Source organism: Cucurbita pepo, chromosome LG07 (genome assembly GCF_002806865.2).
Source record: "Cucurbita pepo subsp. pepo cultivar mu-cu-16 chromosome LG07, ASM280686v2, whole genome shotgun sequence".
Taxonomy (NCBI): domain Eukaryota; kingdom Viridiplantae; phylum Streptophyta; class Magnoliopsida; order Cucurbitales; family Cucurbitaceae; genus Cucurbita; species Cucurbita pepo.
This window is the reverse complement of record NC_036644.1, coordinates 7,441,015-7,459,160: the sequence shown is the minus strand read 5'-3', so window position 1 is coordinate 7,459,160 and position 18,146 is coordinate 7,441,015. Positions and strand designations below refer to the sequence as shown.

The 18,146-nt window shown below is 35.9% G+C and overlaps 3 protein-coding genes and 3 non-coding genes across 10 annotated transcripts in view; 5 read left to right on the top strand and 1 right to left on the bottom strand.

Moving 5' to 3' along the window:
- TRNAV-CAC overlaps positions 1-8 on the top strand; it is a 74-nt gene extending 66 nt beyond the window's left edge. The window contains exon 1 of the tRNA in view: positions 1-8. This exon is cut by the window's left edge and continues 66 nt beyond it. This is a non-coding gene — a tRNA (tRNA-Val).
- Positions 9-66: 58 nt separating this feature from the next.
- On the top strand, positions 67-139 carry TRNAV-CAC. The gene has a single exon. It is a non-coding gene; the product is annotated as a tRNA-Val (tRNA).
- A 121-nt stretch (positions 140-260) lies between these two features.
- On the top strand, positions 261-334 carry TRNAV-CAC. The gene has a single exon. It is a non-coding gene; the product is annotated as a tRNA-Val (tRNA).
- Positions 335-2,292: 1,958 nt separating this feature from the next.
- Positions 2,293-5,703, top strand: LOC111798057 (bidirectional sugar transporter NEC1-like). Its single transcript, XM_023681010.1, has 6 exons — positions 2,293-2,369; positions 2,454-2,490; positions 2,566-2,776; positions 2,898-3,059; positions 3,984-4,103; positions 5,442-5,703. The coding sequence occupies exons 1-6, from the start codon at positions 2,321-2,323 to the stop codon at positions 5,649-5,651; spliced, it is 789 nt and encodes a 262-aa protein (XP_023536778.1). The 5' UTR covers positions 2,293-2,320; the 3' UTR covers positions 5,652-5,703.
- A 1,056-nt stretch (positions 5,704-6,759) lies between these two features.
- LOC111799183 (bidirectional sugar transporter NEC1-like) lies at positions 6,760-10,349 on the top strand. Its single transcript, XM_023682608.1, has 6 exons — positions 6,760-6,808; positions 6,894-6,930; positions 7,006-7,216; positions 8,113-8,274; positions 9,023-9,142; positions 10,096-10,349. The coding sequence occupies exons 1-6, from the start codon at positions 6,760-6,762 to the stop codon at positions 10,294-10,296; spliced, it is 780 nt and encodes a 259-aa protein (XP_023538376.1). The 3' UTR covers positions 10,297-10,349.
- A 960-nt stretch (positions 10,350-11,309) lies between these two features.
- Positions 11,310-16,917, bottom strand: LOC111798921. Of its 5 annotated transcripts, none has more exons than XM_023682271.1 (9): positions 16,776-16,917; positions 16,640-16,687; positions 15,662-15,996; positions 15,405-15,573; positions 14,445-14,613; positions 14,274-14,357; positions 13,993-14,100; positions 12,798-13,067; positions 11,310-11,620 (listed from the first exon to the last, which is right to left on the bottom strand). In XM_023682271.1, the coding sequence occupies exons 1-9, from the start codon at positions 16,790-16,792 to the stop codon at positions 11,516-11,518; spliced, it is 1,305 nt and encodes a 434-aa protein (XP_023538039.1). In that variant the 5' UTR covers positions 16,793-16,917; the 3' UTR covers positions 11,310-11,515. The 5 variants fall into 5 exon arrangements, with proteins under 5 accessions (XP_023538039.1, XP_023538040.1, XP_023538041.1 ...); XM_023682272.1 differs by having other exon boundaries at positions 16,644-16,687; XM_023682273.1 differs by having other exon boundaries at positions 16,644-16,917.
- Positions 16,918-18,146: the final 1,229 nt, after the last annotated feature.

The window sequence follows — 18,146 nt, the reverse complement described above, 5'->3', positions numbered from 1 at the left end:
CTCAGACATTTTGTAACTATGAATGCTGATTCGAGTTCAAAGCAATGACCGGAGGATTCTCACTTTGTCTGGGTGGTGTAGTTGGTTATCACGCTAGTCTCACACACTAGAGTTCCTCGGTTCGAACTGGGCCCAGACATTTTGTAACTATGAATGTTGATTCGAGTTCCACACATTAGAGGTCCCCGGTTTGAACCCGGGCTCAAACATTTTGTAACTATGTATGCTGGTTCGAGTTCAAAGCGAGGATTCTCACTTTGTTCTGGGTGGTGTAGTTGGTTATCACGCTAGTTTCACACACTAGAGGTCCCCAGTTCGAACCCGGGCTCAGACATTTTGTAACTATGAATGCTGATTCGAGTTCAAAGCGAGTATTCTCACTCTGTCTGGGTGGTGTAGTTGGTTATCACTCTAGTCTTACACACTAGAGGTCCTCGGGCTATGGGTGGTGTAGTTGGTTATCACTCTAGTCTTACACACTAGAGGTCCTCGGGCTATGGGTGGTGTAGTTGGTTATCACTCTAGTCTTACACACTAGAGGTCCTCGGGCTATGGGTGGTGTAGTTGGTTATCACTCTAGTCTTACACACTAGAGGTCCTCGGGCTATGGGTGGTGTAGTTGGTTATCACTCTAGTCTTACACACTAGAGGTCCTCGGGCTATGGGTGGTGTAGTTGGTTATCACTCTAGTCTTACACACTAGAGGTCCTCTGGCTAAGATATTTTAATTTATATAATTTTTTTCCTTACAACATTCTTACTTCCGTTATGAGTGCTGATTCGAGTACAAAGCGTTATTTTAAATTTTCACTTTGTCTGGGTGGTGTAGTTGGTTATTACACTAGTCTCACAATACTAAAGGTCCTCAGTTCAAACTTAGGTTTAGACATTTTGTAAAATTACCGGTGCACATTTTATAATTTTTATTTTTATTTTTTTTCTTACAACATTCTCACTTTAAGAAGTGTTGGGGAATGTAGATGCAGTTCAAAGCGACATTAGTGGTATTTGATTCAAACCCAGGCTTAGATATTTAAAAAAAATTTTTTTTTTTTCTTACAACATTCTTGCCTTCTCGACATATGAGTGCTGAATCGAGTTCAAAGTGTTATTTTAGATTCTCACTTTGTCAACTTGTTTGGGGTGGTTTAGTTGGTTAACACGGTAGTATCACACATTAGAGGTCCCTGAAAATGTAGAAAAGGTTTAGCATTATAAAATACTCAACACGTCACCTCATTTTTAGGGTCGAGAAAATACGAACGCATACAACATGAAACATGACATTAATTTCTAGTGAGACCTAAAACTATGACATTGGGATCTAGAGTTCCTTTTATATGCTCGGGATATAGTTTATCATTTTCATATGCATAGAATCCACCAAATTCATACCAATTTTGTACCACTTGAGACTCGTTGTGTAACGGCCCATGCCCACCTTGTCCTCTTTGGGTTCTACTAGGGAGAGGTTTACACATCCTTATAAAGAGCCAACCGATGTGGGATCTTACAATCAGTACCCTTCAAGGTCCAAAAACCTCGTTGTTCCTTTCTTCAATCGATGTGGGACCCCCACCAAATCTACCCCCTTCGTGGCCCAACGTCCTTACTGACATACCATCTCATGTCTACCACCTCCCTTCGGGGCCCGGCGTCCTTACCAACACACCGCCTCGTGTCTACCCCCCTTCGGAAAACAACCTCCTCGCTAGTACATCGCCTGATGTCTGTCTCTGATACCATTTGTAATAGCCTAGACCCACCGCTGGCAGATATTATCCTCTTTGGGTTTTCCCTTTCGGACTTATTTTCAAGGTTTTTAAAACGAGTCTACTAGGGAGAGGTTTCCACACCATTATAAAGGGTGTTTCATTCTCCACCCCAACCAATATGGGATCTTACACGTTGAGTACACCCCACGTTCGTACGTAACTCATATCAATTTCATATGCACTAACCCTACATTAAATGCTATCTTCAATGCTAGAACAACCAAACTAAAACCCAATCTATCTTAAAAAAAGAAAGCACCAAAGAAAAATAGAAGAAGAACAAGGTTAAGATTAAGTTGGGCAAAGAATGAAGAGGGGATTTCATTTAATTAATACAAGACTTTCTAAGAACTCACAAACTTGAGTTGAGTTGAGCCACATCTAAATGATTTAAATTCCAAACCTTTTACCTTGTAATTTCAGCCATACAATCTTCTTTCTATCTTTATATGAAATGCCTAACTACAACTCTTTGCTTATAAAACCTCACCATCTTGGCTTGCTTTTAATCATATTTTCTTAACTTTCTTCCATTCATAGCTACAATGACCCACTTAAGTGCTCATCAGCTCCAATTCATCTTCGGTTTATTGGGTACTATTCGATTATCGTTTTCTATTTTCCAATCAAAATGATGGGTTTTTTAAATTGATTGATTTCGTTCGTTCTACATTTCAGGTAATATAATATCGTTCATGGTGTTTCTAGCTCCGATGTAAGGCTTCTGAATTCTAAATGTCTATTACTGATATCGTTGTCGTAACATGTTGTTGTGTGATATGTATTTTAGGCCAACATTTTGGACAATCTACAAGAAGAAAACTTCTGAAGGATTCCATTCTATACCTTATGTAGTGGCATTGATGAGTGCAATGTTGCTTCTTTATTATGCTGTTCTTAAGACCAATGCCATTTTGTTAATCAGCATCAACTCTTTTGGATGTGTCATTGAACTTTTCTATATAGCTCTCTACCTCTTTTATGCTCCTAAGAGACAAAAGGTTAGTCGTGGGGTGAGACGTTCAAATTTTTGACCTCTCGTTCGAAGATATATGCCTACATCAGTTGATTTATGATCAAATTGGTAAAAAAAATAAGACAGTTTTAATGTTTATTTTGCAGATATTTACATTGAAGATGTTAGTAATGTTCAACTTGGGTTCTTATGGAGTAATGGTAGGAGGAACAATGCTTATATTTCATGGTAATAAGCGCACAGATGCTGTTGGATGGATTTGTGCAGCTTTCAATCTTGCTGTTTTTGCTTCTCCTTTGAGCATCATGGTCCTCCATCTCTCTCTCTCTATGTTTATTTCAATTTTCCCTTAGAAATTTTTGTTTGTTGGAAGGAAATTCTCGTCTATAAATGAGGGATACATGAATAAATCGATACCATATCTGAATGAGAGCAACCGTGAGGATAAGATAACTAAGAAAAGACTTAAAAGAACGGAAAGTTATTACCTATATCAGAAATGTGCACCTTACTTTTGGTAGCTCAATCGTAGAAACTTCAAAATTTAGCGTGTTTTGTTTGAAGTAATTCTATGTTGGGTGGCCTCTCGGAAATTTTCATAAAAAGCATGTGAGTGAGGACAAAACGAGACCTGTATTGGTTTAGGGGGAATATTAAAGTCATCAGGTGCTGAATCTGGATTTTGAATCAAGCATACGAGTAAGGACAAAACAGACCCGTGGGAATCTTAGGGCCATTAGGTGCTAAATCTGGGATCCGAAACCTAGACAAAACAGACATGTGAGAATGTTAGGACCATTAGGTGCTAAATCTGGATTCTGAAACCTTGGACAAAACAGACCTGTGGGAATGTGAGGACTATTAGGTGTTGAATCTGGATTCCGAAGCCGAGGACAAAACAGGCTTGTGGGAATGTTAGGGTCATTAGGTGCTGAATCTGGATTCCAAAACCTAGGACAAAACAGCCCTGTCGAAATGTTAGGATCATTAGGTGCTGAATCTTGATTCCAAAACCTACGACAAAACAGACATGTCGGAATGTTAGGATCATTAGATGCTGAATCTGGATTCCAAACCCTAGGACAACAAAACAGACCTGTCGCAATGTTAGAATCATTAGGTTCTAAACCTGAATTCCGAAACCTGGGCATTCGTCGTTACAGAAAGTACCTCGTTTTTGTTTATTTCTTTATTTCTTTATCATGAATTTTGATAATTTTGAAAATTTTCAGAAGAAGGTGATAACAACAAAAAGTGTGGAGTATATGCCATTTTCGCTATCATTTTTTCTCACACTTTCAGCCACCATGTGGTTCTTCTATGGCTTCTTCATCAAAGATCCCTTCATTGCTGTAAGTCAAAACCTAACCTTACCTTATTTCTTTTATCATTCTCTATTTTTATCCATATAAATTTCACCAATAAATTACTTTTCAATCTTTAATTACCATTTACTTTTCATATTGAATTTCATAAATACTTTATGTGGATTCCACGTATGCCTATGTTTTAGACCATACATATCTTTTTCTATGTTTATGATACTCAATTTAAAGAACAACATAAATGAACATTTGAATATTGACATAGTTTTGAGGATGGACCAATAAAGTAAAGGGTGTGGAAGTAAGCTTAAAACTTTCCTTTTTGTATTCATGAAGGTGTTACTTTTTAGGATTATGAGTTTTAGGCTCATAATTATTAGAGGTTGTAATAGAAGAGATATATGAATGAACTGAAATTATATTCGAATAAGAATGGTCTTGTGAGATCGTGCATCGGTTAGAGAGAGGAACGAAACATTTCTTATGAGGGTGTGGAAACCTCTCCCTAATAAACCCGTTTTAAAATCTTGAAGGGAAGCCCATAAGAGAAAGTTTAAAGAGGACAATATCTGTTAGCGGTGTGCCTGCGAGGATGCTGGGCCCCCGAAAGGGGGGATTGTGAGATGCCACATCGGTTGGAGAGGGCATTCCTTATAAGGGTGTGGAAACCTCTCCCTAATAGACACGTTTTAAAACCTCGAGGGGAAGCCTAGAAGGAAAAGTCCAAAGAGGGTAATATCTGCAGTGGGTTTGGGCTTTTACAAATGGTATCAGAGTCATGCACCGGGTGGTGTGCCAGTGAGGACACTAAGCCCTCAAGGGGGGTGGATTGTGAGATGCACTAGGTGGTGTGCGAGCAAAGACAGTGGCCCCAAGGAGGTGGATTGTGAGATCCCATATCGGTTGGAGAAGGAACGAAGCATTTCTAATAAGGGTGTGAAAACCTCTCCTAATAAATGCGTTTTAAGACCTCAGGGGAAGCCCAAAAGGGAAATCCCCAAAAAAGACAATAAATGTTAGCGGTGAGTTTGGGCCTCCAATGGGGTGGATTGTGAGATCCCGGTGAGTTTGGGCCCCCAAGGGGTGGATTATGAGATCTCACCTCGGTTGGAGGGGAACAAAGCATTCCTTGTAAGGGTATGAAAACTTCTCCCTAATAAATGCATTTGACAACCTTGAGGGGAAGCCCAAAAGGAAAAAGCCAAAAACGTCGAGACCATCAGGTGTCAACTCCTGATTCAATAATCTATTCTAAACCTTAGACATGGAGCGGTAATTTTTTTCTTAAACAATAATAGCAAATATAAAGAAAAGTATTAAGCTTTGTCATATGTTGATGGTAACTTGTTTTGCTATCACTTTCAGCTGCCAAACATTGTGGGGTTTGTACTAGGAATGATCCAAATGATAATGTACATGATCTATAGAGATAGAAAGAGAAATGTTCTTGAAGGCAAAGAAGAGAAGCTTGAGGAAGGAGGCAACAAATATGAAGCAAATCACCAAACTCTCTCAACATTCAACAATCAAAGAGCAACAAAGGAGATCAATATGATAATCAATAACAATGCATGAATTTAAGGGATATGTTTTGCCTTTAGACAACTCTTCAATCAAATAAAATTAAGTTATAATCTAATGCGCACGTTTTCACACCATTTCGACTATTCCTTAGATGTCAATCAGAGCATAACTCAATTCTCCGTCCTATATATTTAACTAAAAAAGAAAATGAAAAAGAATAACGAATGTTTTCTTAAATATTGTGAGATCTCACATTGGTTGGAGAAGAGAACGAATCATTACTTACAAGAACGTGGAAACCTCTCCCTACCAAACACGTTTTAAAACCTTGAGGGGAACCCTTTGAAGGGAAAGTCCAAAGAGCACCGTATCCGCTAGTAGTGGGCTTGGACAGTTACATTTTTGTTTAAGTTGTAACCCTGTAGTTAGATTAGGGCATTTTCGTACTTTGAACTTCTTGTTATAAAAGTCGACCGATAGACCCGCGAGAATTCTGGTAAGCGTCAAAATTCTCATTCCAACATCTTAAAGCACGCCTCCTCGATGTCCACGCTCCTCCAAACGACCTCCTATACCCTCAACCGCGCTCCAAATACCCTACAAGGAAGAAACGTCTCCCCGAGTTGAGTTGTCCATGTCCAAATCATATGAGCCAATTTTGGGTTTTCCTATTGTTCCTCTCATGGACGGAGTCGTTTGAGCTTCATCATGACCAGTTTATAATCGAGGTCGAATTTCAATTATAACATAATAAAAACGAAGCTAAAACACTAAAACAACGCAAACAAGATCATAAACCAACTTCGTCGATAGACATCATAAGACACATATCTAATAATCTCAACGTCGAGTAAAAATGAAACGTTGATATAAACATAAATATGATATTAAAGTATACATGTGCTTGAACAACCAAACTAAAACCAAATGTATCTTAAAAATGAAAGCACCATATGAAAATGGAAGAAGAACAATTTCAATAAACTCAGTAACTTCAATTACAAAGTAAAGTTAGGTAACTTAGTCACAAGCAAAGAGATCAAAATTCCTACCCTTTTACATGTAATTTCAGCCAAACAATCTCTACTTCTTACACCTAACTAAACCTCTTTGCTTATAAAACCTCACCATCTTGGCTTGGATTTGATATCTAATAACAATGAGCTACTTAAGCGTTCATCAGCTCCATTTCATCTTCGGTCTCTTGGGTACTATTCGATTATCGTTTTTCGTTTTCTTTTTGAATCAAAATGATGGGTTTTTTAAATTGATTGATTTTGTTTTGTTTTTCAGGTAATTTAATATCGTTTATGGTGTTTCTAGCTCCGATGTAAGGCTTCTGAATTCTAAACGTCTATTACTGATATCGTTGTCGTAACATGTTGTTGTGTGGTGTGTATTTTAGGCCAACGTTTTGGACGATTTACAAGAAGAAAACGGCGGAAGGGTTCCAATCTATACCTTATTTGGTGGCATTGATGAGTGCAATGTTGCTTCTTTATTATGGTGCCCTTAAGACCAATGCCATTTTGCTAATTAGCATCAACTCTTTTGGATGTTTCATTGAGCTTGTCTATATAGCTCTCTACCTCTTTTATGCTCCTAAGAGAGAAAAGGTCCCTTTCTCTATCTCTTTATTGAAAAAATATTCGATTACGAAGAAATAACACTACTATCGATATGAACATATTTAAACTACTTATGATTTGAATCTTCACCTCAAGTGTTGTTGAGTTAAAAATAAAGTAAAATTTTAATAGTTGAACGGATTGTTAATCCAAAGATAGAACGTCTAAAGTCTCGTTTGATTTTTGAAGATTGTGTTTGATTTCTATTCTGTTTCTATAATAGGTTTAAGAAAGCATAGAATTTTGTTCGGGTGTTTGAGGTTGAATTGGGTCATGTTGGTACATTTTTTAGACTCAACCTAATTGTTCGGGTTTGTAAATTTTTTAACCTAAACAACTTTTATTAAATCATGATCCTAACCCATCCCAACCCAACTAAAAAAATTTGGGTTTGGTTGGGTCACGTTGAGACATTTTTTAGATTCAACTCAAACGTTTTGGTTGAAAAATCTAACCCAATAAAAAAAAGTTTGGTTTGGGTTAGTTCAAGTTGCTCGGGTCATTTATTTAAGATAGGACGGTTAAAATATGTTAATATTTGTAAAAGTTTTTGGAGAATAAATAATAAAAAAATATATATTTTTTAAATTAACATAAACTCTCGTCGGTTGATTCAGCTCAATCTAATTTTAAGAAAACTCGTGAACTAACACAATTTACGAGGTTTCTATTTATTTGAACTTAACTCAACCCGAATAATTTCATAACCCAACTCAAACCGTACGAATTAGGTTAGGTTGATCGAGTTTTTCAGGCTATCAGATTTTTTTGAACACACCTATAATCCCGAGAAAGCTACCTTTTCTCGTTTTCAAAACTCGGTATAAGAATCAAATTGATATGAAGCGAGATCGAAATTTAACGTTCTCATTTCGTGGTTGCAGATATTGACGATGAAGTTGTTCGTGGTTTTCGACTTAGGGTTTTGTGGAGTAATATTGGGTGGAACAATGTTATTTCTTCATGGGATGAAGAGAACAAATGCTGTTGGATTGATTTGTGCAGCTTTCAATCTTTCAGTTTTTGCTTCTCCTTTGAGCATAATGGTTCTCCATCTCTCACTATTTTTTTTTTCTATTTTTTTTTATTTAAAATTTTTATTGGAATTTCAAATTTATTTATATATTCAAATATGTTAAAATTATTGATTAACTTTATATTAATTAATTAATTATAATTTTGACTGTATTTTATACAAATTTTTTAGAAATTAAACCTTTATTTATTTATTTATTTATTTATTTTTGCTAAATTTCTACTTTTATCTCAAATTTTCAAAACAAAATTAAAATATTCTTAAATGGTAAAAAATAAAAATAAAAAATACATGTTTCATAAATATTTTTTAACTTTTAAAAGTGTTTCAAAAATATTCTCGGGTCTTCAAAAGTTTTACTAATATTTTCAATAAAATTAAAAACGTCAAAAACACCTTTAATTTTTTTTAAAATTTTTAAAAAAAAAATGTACAGAGCTATTAGTACCACGGTACAAACGATAAAAATATTTAACTTTTTAAAAATAAAAATTAAAGATATTTTTGAAACACGAGAATATTTAAAACATAATTTTTTAAAAAAAAAGTTTAAAAATATTTTTGAAACAACGTGATAGCAATGGTTTGCATCTAAAACTAACGGTAAGGATATTATTATAATTTTTGAAAGTGTAACGGTATTTTTTTTTTTTTTTTTTTTTTTTTTTTTTTTTTTTTTTTTTTTTTTTTNATTTAGGGGATAAATTATATTATTAAATTTTATAAATATTGATAATTTTGAGTATAAATATTTGCAGAAGAGGGTGATAACAACCAAAAGTGTGGAGTTTATGTCATTTCCTTTGTCGTTTTTTCTTACACTTTCAGCCGTCATGTGGTTCTTCTATGGCTTCTTTATGAAGGATCTCTTCATTGCGGTAAGTCATCCCGTATTAATTACTTCGTTTTAAAAATACCTTTATACGTTCAAAAGAGTTTCAAAAATACCCGAGAGCTTTCAAAATATTCTAATGTTAGTATTTAGACATAACCGTTAGTGTCACGTTTCATAAATAACCATGCACTTTCAAAATGTAACATTAATACCCTTCGAAATAGATGATATATGAGGTGTAGACCGTCTTCTGTCCATATATTAATGGTGATTGTTAGATGAACACGACTATCCACAATGGTCTGATATTGTCCACTTTGAGCATAAGCTCTCACGGCTTTACTTTGGGCTTCCCCAAAATGTCTCGTACCAATGGAGATAGTATTATTTGATTATAAAACCATGATCATTCCTTAAGTTAACCGAGTAGGACTTTCATCCAACAGTGGTAACGTTTTATATAGATTAAAGATGTTAATGTTATTTTTAATAATTCATGAGTATTTTTTTAAAACGTGGCATTAATTATAAGGGTATTTATTTATAAATTTTACGAAAAGTTGAAGGGTATTAATGGAATTTTTTAAATTATAAGGATATTTTTGAATTTCTTAAAAATAAAAATTAAAACGGTATTAATGGATATCTTAAAATTCAAGCGTTGAAACAAAATACGGATAGTAAGGGTATACTTTTAATTTTATCGAAAGTTGAAGGGTATTATTGGAAAATTTTAATTTAGTATTATTGAAAATTTTGTTAAAAATTTGACACGTTACTGTTTCTGTAATGTCAACAATTTAAATTTTCTTCCTTCATATTTGTGAACGAATATTAATCTAGATATTGATGAACTATAATCATACCTCCTAATCGGATTCATCGACATTAACTATAATAATTCATTTACACGTTACGGTTTTTATTACATGTAATTACATTTTTACCCTTATTATTGGTAATGTGGTAATTTCATTTTTCTAATCATTTTCTCAGCTGCCAAACATTGTGGGGTTTCTTCTAGGAATGATCCAAATGATAATCTACATGATATATAGGGACAAAAAGGTAAATAGCTTTGGAGGAAAAGAAGGGAATCTCGAGGAAGGTGACAAAAAATACGAAGGAAATTACCAAAATGCCCCAACAATCGAGAATCAGGAGATTAATATGGTAAAAACCAACAGTAATATATAAATGTCGGGGTCATCAGATGCCGAATTCGGATTCTATATTCTGCTCGTTGCAAACTTGAAGGACTTCAAAACAATAATTTTAGTTAGTTTTTTAATTTATAATGCAACACATGTATTGCAATGTTCTTGTTTCTTGTTTAACTCTATTTTTGTGTTATTTATGCAATGGAATTGTGTGTGACACATGAATAATTTTAGAGACCAAACATTTTGCGAATATCGATGTTTATGAATAATTTTCAAATTTAGGGTCGGTTTAGATTGTTACGAAAAATGTTTATATATATATATATATATAAACGGTCTGAAGCTAAAACACTAATATATTTGGTAACGTCTTCTTGTACACAAATTTTTTATTTTTGTTTTATATGAATGTCAATTAATGAACGTATAAAAAGAGATCGGTTGAGAGTTATATCCTAAAGTCTCGTAATTAATTTATTTTATTGTGAATTCAAGGTTACTCGTGTAATATTGAACCGTATGTGGTTAATATATGGGAGAATCATGTTCAAGAAATAAGGTTAAGAGTGAGTCATGAACTTCTGCTTGTAATTAATATTTCACGGAGGAAACATTCTTTATAAGAGTGTGGAACTCTCTTCCGAAACGCGTTTTAAAAACCTTGAGAAAAAACTAAAAAAAGACAATATTTGTCACGACGGTTACAAATGGAATCAAACCCAGACACCGGGAGATGTGTCATCAAGAAGGCTGAACCCCGAAAAGGGTTGACACGAGGCAGTGTGCCTACAAGGACGCTGGGTCCTTAAGTGGGATGGATTGGAAGTCCTACAACGATTAGAGAAATGAACGAGTGTCAACGAGAACGCTGGATCTCAAACGAGGGTGGATTGTGAGGAGAGCGAAACATTTTTTATAAAAGTGTGGAAACCTCTTCTTAGGAGATGCGTTTTAAAAACCTTGAAGAAAAGATGGGAATGAAACGTTAAAAAAGGATAATATCTGATAGCAGTGAGCTTGAGCTGTTACAACACGACGCAATTTTCGTCCCGAATACAAAGCTCGTAAAGCATCAAACTATATTATTTGATATAATTTCTGAAAAGCAAACATTTCTATACATAAAGTCTTAAGCTTCAAAAAGACAGAAAAATACAGCATTAACCATTCAAACTGGGCAAAACCAGACAGCAGCAGTATCCACACGCTAGCTTTGAAAGCCTGGCCTTCATGTTGAAGTTCATCATATGGAATCAAAAAGGGGATGAACAGGTTGCAGAGCATACAAAGTGGTTCCAAAACAGCTTCAGATTCTCATTAAGCATATCAGAGATCACATCAACCTCAGCCTTTTCTCTCTACAAAGAAACGGAAAGTTCGAACGAAATAATCAAAACAGTAACGTAGTCCCACGTTGATTAAACACGATGAATGAATATCCTTGTCAGCTAAAACGATCTAAAGTTGAATGATATCATATCATTGTAGAAATATAGAAAGCTCGAAGGAAATGGTGTTCAAAAGGTAACTATAATGCACGTGTAATTCAAAAATGCAAAACGGGTAACACGAGTTTGATGATTTATCGACCGAAAACATGTAACGTTCTTAGTTCAAAAGGTAGCTAGAATGCACATGTAAATCAAAAATCAAAATGGGTAACACGAGTTTGATGATTTATCGACTGAAAAAATGTAATGTTCTTAGTTTAAAAGGAAGCTATAATGCACATGTAACTCAAAAATGCAAAATGAGTAGCATGAATTTGATGATTTATCGAGCGAAAACATGTAACGTTCTTAGTTCAAAAGGTAGCTATAATGCACATGTAACTCAACAATACAAAACAAGTAACACACGAGTTCGATGATTTATCGACCAAAAACATGTAACGTTCTTAGTTCAAAAGGCAAGCTATGCACATGTAACTCAAAAATGCAAAATGGGTAACTGAGTTTGATGATTTATCGACTGAAAACATGAAACGTTCTAGTTCAAAAGGTAGCTATAATGCACATGTAACTCAAAAATACAAAATGAGTAACACAAGTTTGATGATTTATCGACTGAAAACATGAAACGTTCTAGTTCAAAAGGTAGCTATAATGCACATGGACACTCAAAAATACAAAATGAGTAACACGAGTTTGATGATTTATCGACCGTAAACATGTAATGTTCTAAGTTCAAAAGGCAACTATAATGCACATGTAACTCAAAAATACAAAATCAGTAACACGAGTTTGATGATTTATCAACCGAAAACATGAAACGTTCTTCTTAGTTCAAAAGGTAAGCTATGCACATGCAACCTAAAAATGCAAAATGGGTAACATGAGTTCGATGATTTACTGACCGAAAACATGCAACGTTCTTGGTTCAAAAGGTAGCTACAATGCACATGTAATTCAAAAATGCAAAATGGGTAACTCAAGTTCGATGATCAAACGACTAAAAACATGCAACGTTCTTAGAGCAAAGACCATAATCATGTCGTAGAGTCAAAAAGCTTTTAAGTAAGGAGGTTGCGCATACCAGTAGTTCGGACGTAAGTCGTTTCATCTTAAAAGTAACCTCGTTTGACACTTCACCAACCAATGTCTTGAAATCGTATCGATCGGCATTTCTTAGCTTGATTCGCACAAATGGATTGACATAAGACTGGGAAACAGTGTGCCAAGCTCCAACCACTTTGAATCTATCCCCAGAGGATGCTTTTCCCAGAGGCCATCTTAAGCCACCCTTCACATCTTTGTCTAAAATGGCAGAATTTATAAGATCCAATATGCCTTCCATCTCATCATCCTAGAATACAAAAATAGAGATGTATTTCACTCTCAACTCCTAAACCTTGGTAAATAAAAACATCAAATAAAATTATACCAAATTCTCCGTTAAATAGGACCGTAACTTCAAATATTGTCCGTTTTGACCCTTTATGTAACGCCGTCAACCTCATGGTTTTAAAACACGTCTACTAAGGAGAGGTTTCCACGTCCTTATTAAGGAATGCTTCGTTCCCCTCTCCAATCGATGTGGGATCTCACAATCCAACCCCATTGAGGGCCCAGCATCCTCGCTGGCACACCGCCCGGTGTCTGACTCTGATACCATTTGTAATAGTCCAAGCCCACCACTAAAAAATATTATCCACTTTTGCCCGTTACATATCACCATCAGCCTCACAGTTTTAAAACGCGTCTACAAGGGAAAAGTTTCCACACCCTTGTAATCGTGAGATTACATATCACCGTCAACCTCACGGTTTTAAAACGTGTCTACTAGGGAAAGGTATCCACACCCTTATAAATAATGTTTCGTTCCCCTCTCCAACCGATGTAGGATCTCACAATCCACCCCCTAACGGGCCCAACATCCTCGCTGGCACACCGCTCGATGTCTGACTCTGATACCATTTGTAATAGCCCAAGCCCACCACTAACAGATATTGTCCACTATAGCCCGTTACATATCGCTATCAACCTCACAGTTCTAAAACGCATCAACTAGGGACAGGTTTCCACACCCTTATAAGAAATGTTTCGTTCCCCTCTCCGACCAACGTGGGATCTCACACATACCAATTACAGAAACTAAAGAGTTTTAAAGGAACAAAAACGTCACTGAAATTATGAAGAATCTTGAAAAGAACTCATCAACAGTAAAAGAACAATAAACCAATATGAAGTTTTATGTATCTCTTTTGAATGTTTTGAGTTAGAGGGCTTACAGTCAGCTTTCCTACGGTCTTCTTGGAGAATGTCATTACCCTCATATCCACATTTTGTTTCAAGCACGAAATATCCGCAACCATATGTCGAACGGGGTTGAGTTCAACCTAAAAATAAACGAAAAATATGCACAGAAACTGTGAAATTGCACCTTAGAGTAGTAAAATATATGGGAGAGCTAGCAGCATTAGTGTTATTCATAGAAACAATACCATCAGGCATAATATCAATATCAATAGTCCATACAATTTATCAGCCAAGAAAAGAAACAAAGGTTTACCTTATAAAGTTCGAGTTTATTCAACTCAGGCAAAGCAGTACATTTGCACGTTAACGTCACGTGTGGATGCTCTGCATCGGATAACTAAAAAGAAATTGAGACATCAAATGGAGACGAAATCAAAACCAAGTAGCATACCAGTTCGTCTCATCAGCAAGGCATAACTAGTACCTTTATGTGATATGTGTCTTTCTCCTCTTCAAACTTAACTCCAATCAATGGAATTACTTTATCTCTAATGTTTTCGATGTAAGTTTCAGAAACATTTGTACGAAACGACCTCTTCAGCTGTCCCATCACTGCTCGAGTAGGCAGCTTATTACTGTCAAATTCAGAGGTCCTGCATAACAAAAATAATTAACATCCTAAACAAAAACAACACGTCTCGAATCGCACTGGCCATGTCCTCCAAATGACTTTCTAATCATGACCATAAATTTCTAAACATAAGATTTTATCAAGTAATTTCTAAACATAAGATTTTATCAAGTAACGGTTGGTGACAGGATAGAAATTTGGTAGAACTTTGTATTACTAGAAAAGGATGCTAAATGATTTTCTACGTCTTCCCCACCAATGTCAACATATGTATATCCTCACCAATGTCAACATATGTATATATAAGTAATGTGGGACATCCCCAATATCATTCATGATCCGAAAACATGGTATCAGAGTCGTGCCCTTAACTTAGGCATGTCAATAAAATCCTCAAATGTCGACCAAGGAAATTGTGAGCCTCAAAAGTTTAGTCAAAAGTGACTCAAGTGTCGAACAAATGGTGTAATGTGTTCGAAGACTCTAGAGAAAGGAGTCGAGCCTTGATTAAGGGGAGGTTGTTCGAGGGATACATAGGTCTCAGGGGAGACTCTATGGTGTACTTTGTTCGAGGGGAAGATTGTTGAGGATTACTGGGAGGGAGTCCCACACTGGCTAATATAAGGAACGATCATGGGTTTATAAGTAAGGAATACATCTCCATTAGTGTAAGGCCTTCGGGGAACCCCAAAGCAAAACCGTGAGAGCTTATGCTTAAGGTGGACAATATCATATCATACCATTGTAGAGAGTTGTGATTTCAAACCGTAACATGCTAAAGTAAACAAATATCTTATGGGAAGTTTTGCTCACCCATGAAAGATAACTTTTCCAATCCTAGCAACCAATGTCGGCTTCACTTCCTCGTCTTGGTTCATTTCATTCTTAATATGTTCGATCGATGAAAGTAAGTCAGGTAGTAGCTTTACTACAATAGACGCCCACGGTTCGATTACGACTTCTTCTTCCTCTTCTTTGTTCCCTATAATCAAGACCAACATCCTTCATCAAAATAAAGAGCAAATTGCATAGAGTAAGCAAAGAGAAGCTTCAAGACATAGTTCAATTACCTTGAGACACATTAGAGTACACCAAAGCTAGATGTTTTTCACCCATTCTATGCTCATTAGCCCGCAGAGCAATCGGTTCGAGACGGACACAAGAGGGAAACAGGTTATCATCATCAGAATCACCAATGATAAACCATTTATGTCTAGCCTGATCAGCATAGATTATCCTTCCACTCCTGTCCACTTTACGTCCAGATGCCCTCAAATCCAATTTTCTATTGAATAGAGGAGCAAGCAACTCCGCTGTGGGAGATGGCTTTTCCATATCATTGGAATGACGTTTATGTGGAGGTAAATAGGCCATAAAGCAAGATCTCAATGCACAAACAGAGTATCTGATAGTCAAAGAAAGAGTTAATCCAAAAACAGATCAAAATGGTTTCACAATGAGAAACTTCTGAATCAAGTAGTAGTTAAATGCAGAATCAAAACAACATATCTTTAGAAAATTATAACACCCCAATTAAAGTAACCAGAAAAGGGCCGGAAATGACACGCCAGTGACCAAATGAAAGATTCACGGATTTCCTAGCCCGTAGGCAGGCCAAAGCTGCCATGATCGATCTCCAGTGCGGATAATGGTAACATGAGTAGGCAATACCAAGACTCTTTCTATTTCCAAGCTGAATCACTCGTATTGAAATGATATCTAAACATTTTCCCTACTAATGGTAGCTTAATACAACGAATGAAGCTTCTTAAACAGAGATATTCACATATACGAACAGAATTCAACATTTCTACACAATGGATTATCGATCAAATTAGCTCAAACAATCAGTTCTAACAACACAAAAGCAAATATAAGAAAAACCCAACAAAGAAAAAAGAAGAACACTTGGAAAAATAAGGCACATACACTTGAAATTTGCCTCGATCTTCAGTTAATCATAAAACCCACAAGGCAGAGCAACAAATTTATAGCAAAAATTGAGAGGAGAGGAAGAATAAAAAAAAGAAAAAGAATCCAAGTTTCACCTACTGGGAAGTTGACTGACTTCGGTTGCAAGGAGAAAAGGAAAGTTCCTAGTGATAGCGGAAAAGCACAGAGACACTTTATATCTTGAGGAAAAAGGAAGAAAGGGAAAACAAAGGGCTCGATTAGAGGAGCTACCATGGGCGCTTAGACATCCGAGCTTGAGCTATTCAATTTGGAGGGTTGATCCATGATCATCGATGGGAGACTTGGAGGACGGGCCATTAGAAGCGCGATTCATCGATGATCATCGGGCATTGTAAAAGAAAAAAGAATGGGTAATCCATGTTAGTTTGTAATGACCCAATTTTCGAGCGACTCAAACCCCCACCATTACTCACTGACATAGAAATAAGTAAAAATGTGTCCAAGTTTAAAATATTTAAATATATGCGGACATCAAACTATTTAAAATAAATGAATACCGGATTTAAAAGATGAGTACAAAAGAAAATCTAGACTCACGTGTGTCTCCGACTTCAACCACTACATCAAGCTCTACTTGAAAATAGAGTTGAAGCAGCATGATTGAGTATATAAAATATACTTATTAAGCGGCTTGCTGGTAATTCATAGTTCATTATCAAGTTTTATTAATCTTAGTTAATTTGTTCGGGGTCTTGTACTCATTTGGAGGATTTATTTCTTAGATTACACACTAGGTTTGCTCATTCTATTTTCTCGGCTCTTGAGCCCTTAGAATATTCTTAAGTTAACTAGGTTTCATGGTTAATCATTTCTACTACCCTCTCTCATCATCATATCTCGAAGTCCTCGAGACACGACCTCGATATTAATCTCATATGATTCATGTATGCTAAGGCTGAACCAACTCTAAGGTGCAACTGTGGACTCATGCCGCTTGTGGCAAGTTCACCAAAAGAAAGCTAACTGGCAAATTTTGTAGTAATCCCCCAGGACACAAACTATATACATCATAAAACATCATATGTCAGTTCTATGGTTATCCGGACCCCTGACAATTGAGTCAGGCTTGCGATTAGGGGTTAGTTGGCAAACCCCTATCATTCCCATATAACCGCATAACTCATATGCATGAACAATAATCATAACCAACTCATAAAGTACCGTAGTGGACCCCTACCACTCATGACAAGCTCCAGGAAGCTAACGGGCAAACTTCACGGTAGTCCAAGTACAATCATAAGTCATAAAATATCATAAGACAGCTCCATGGTTATACAGACCCCTGACAATCGAGTCATTTTCACGATTAGAGGTTACTTGATGAACCTCTAGTCGTCCTTGTATAACCACATACATTACAAACATATGAAATAGAGACATAGCATAGTAATCTAAACATGAATTCATGAATTTCAATTCATAGGACAATGCGTACGTGTTTAGTAAACATGCATGATAAATACTCAACATGTGTCATCCCAACTCATTCTATGCTCAAACATTTAAAATAGGTTTCTTATAACATGCTTTGTATCACAGTAAACGCTCTCGATTTCAGCCAAATCATAGATCATCATTTTA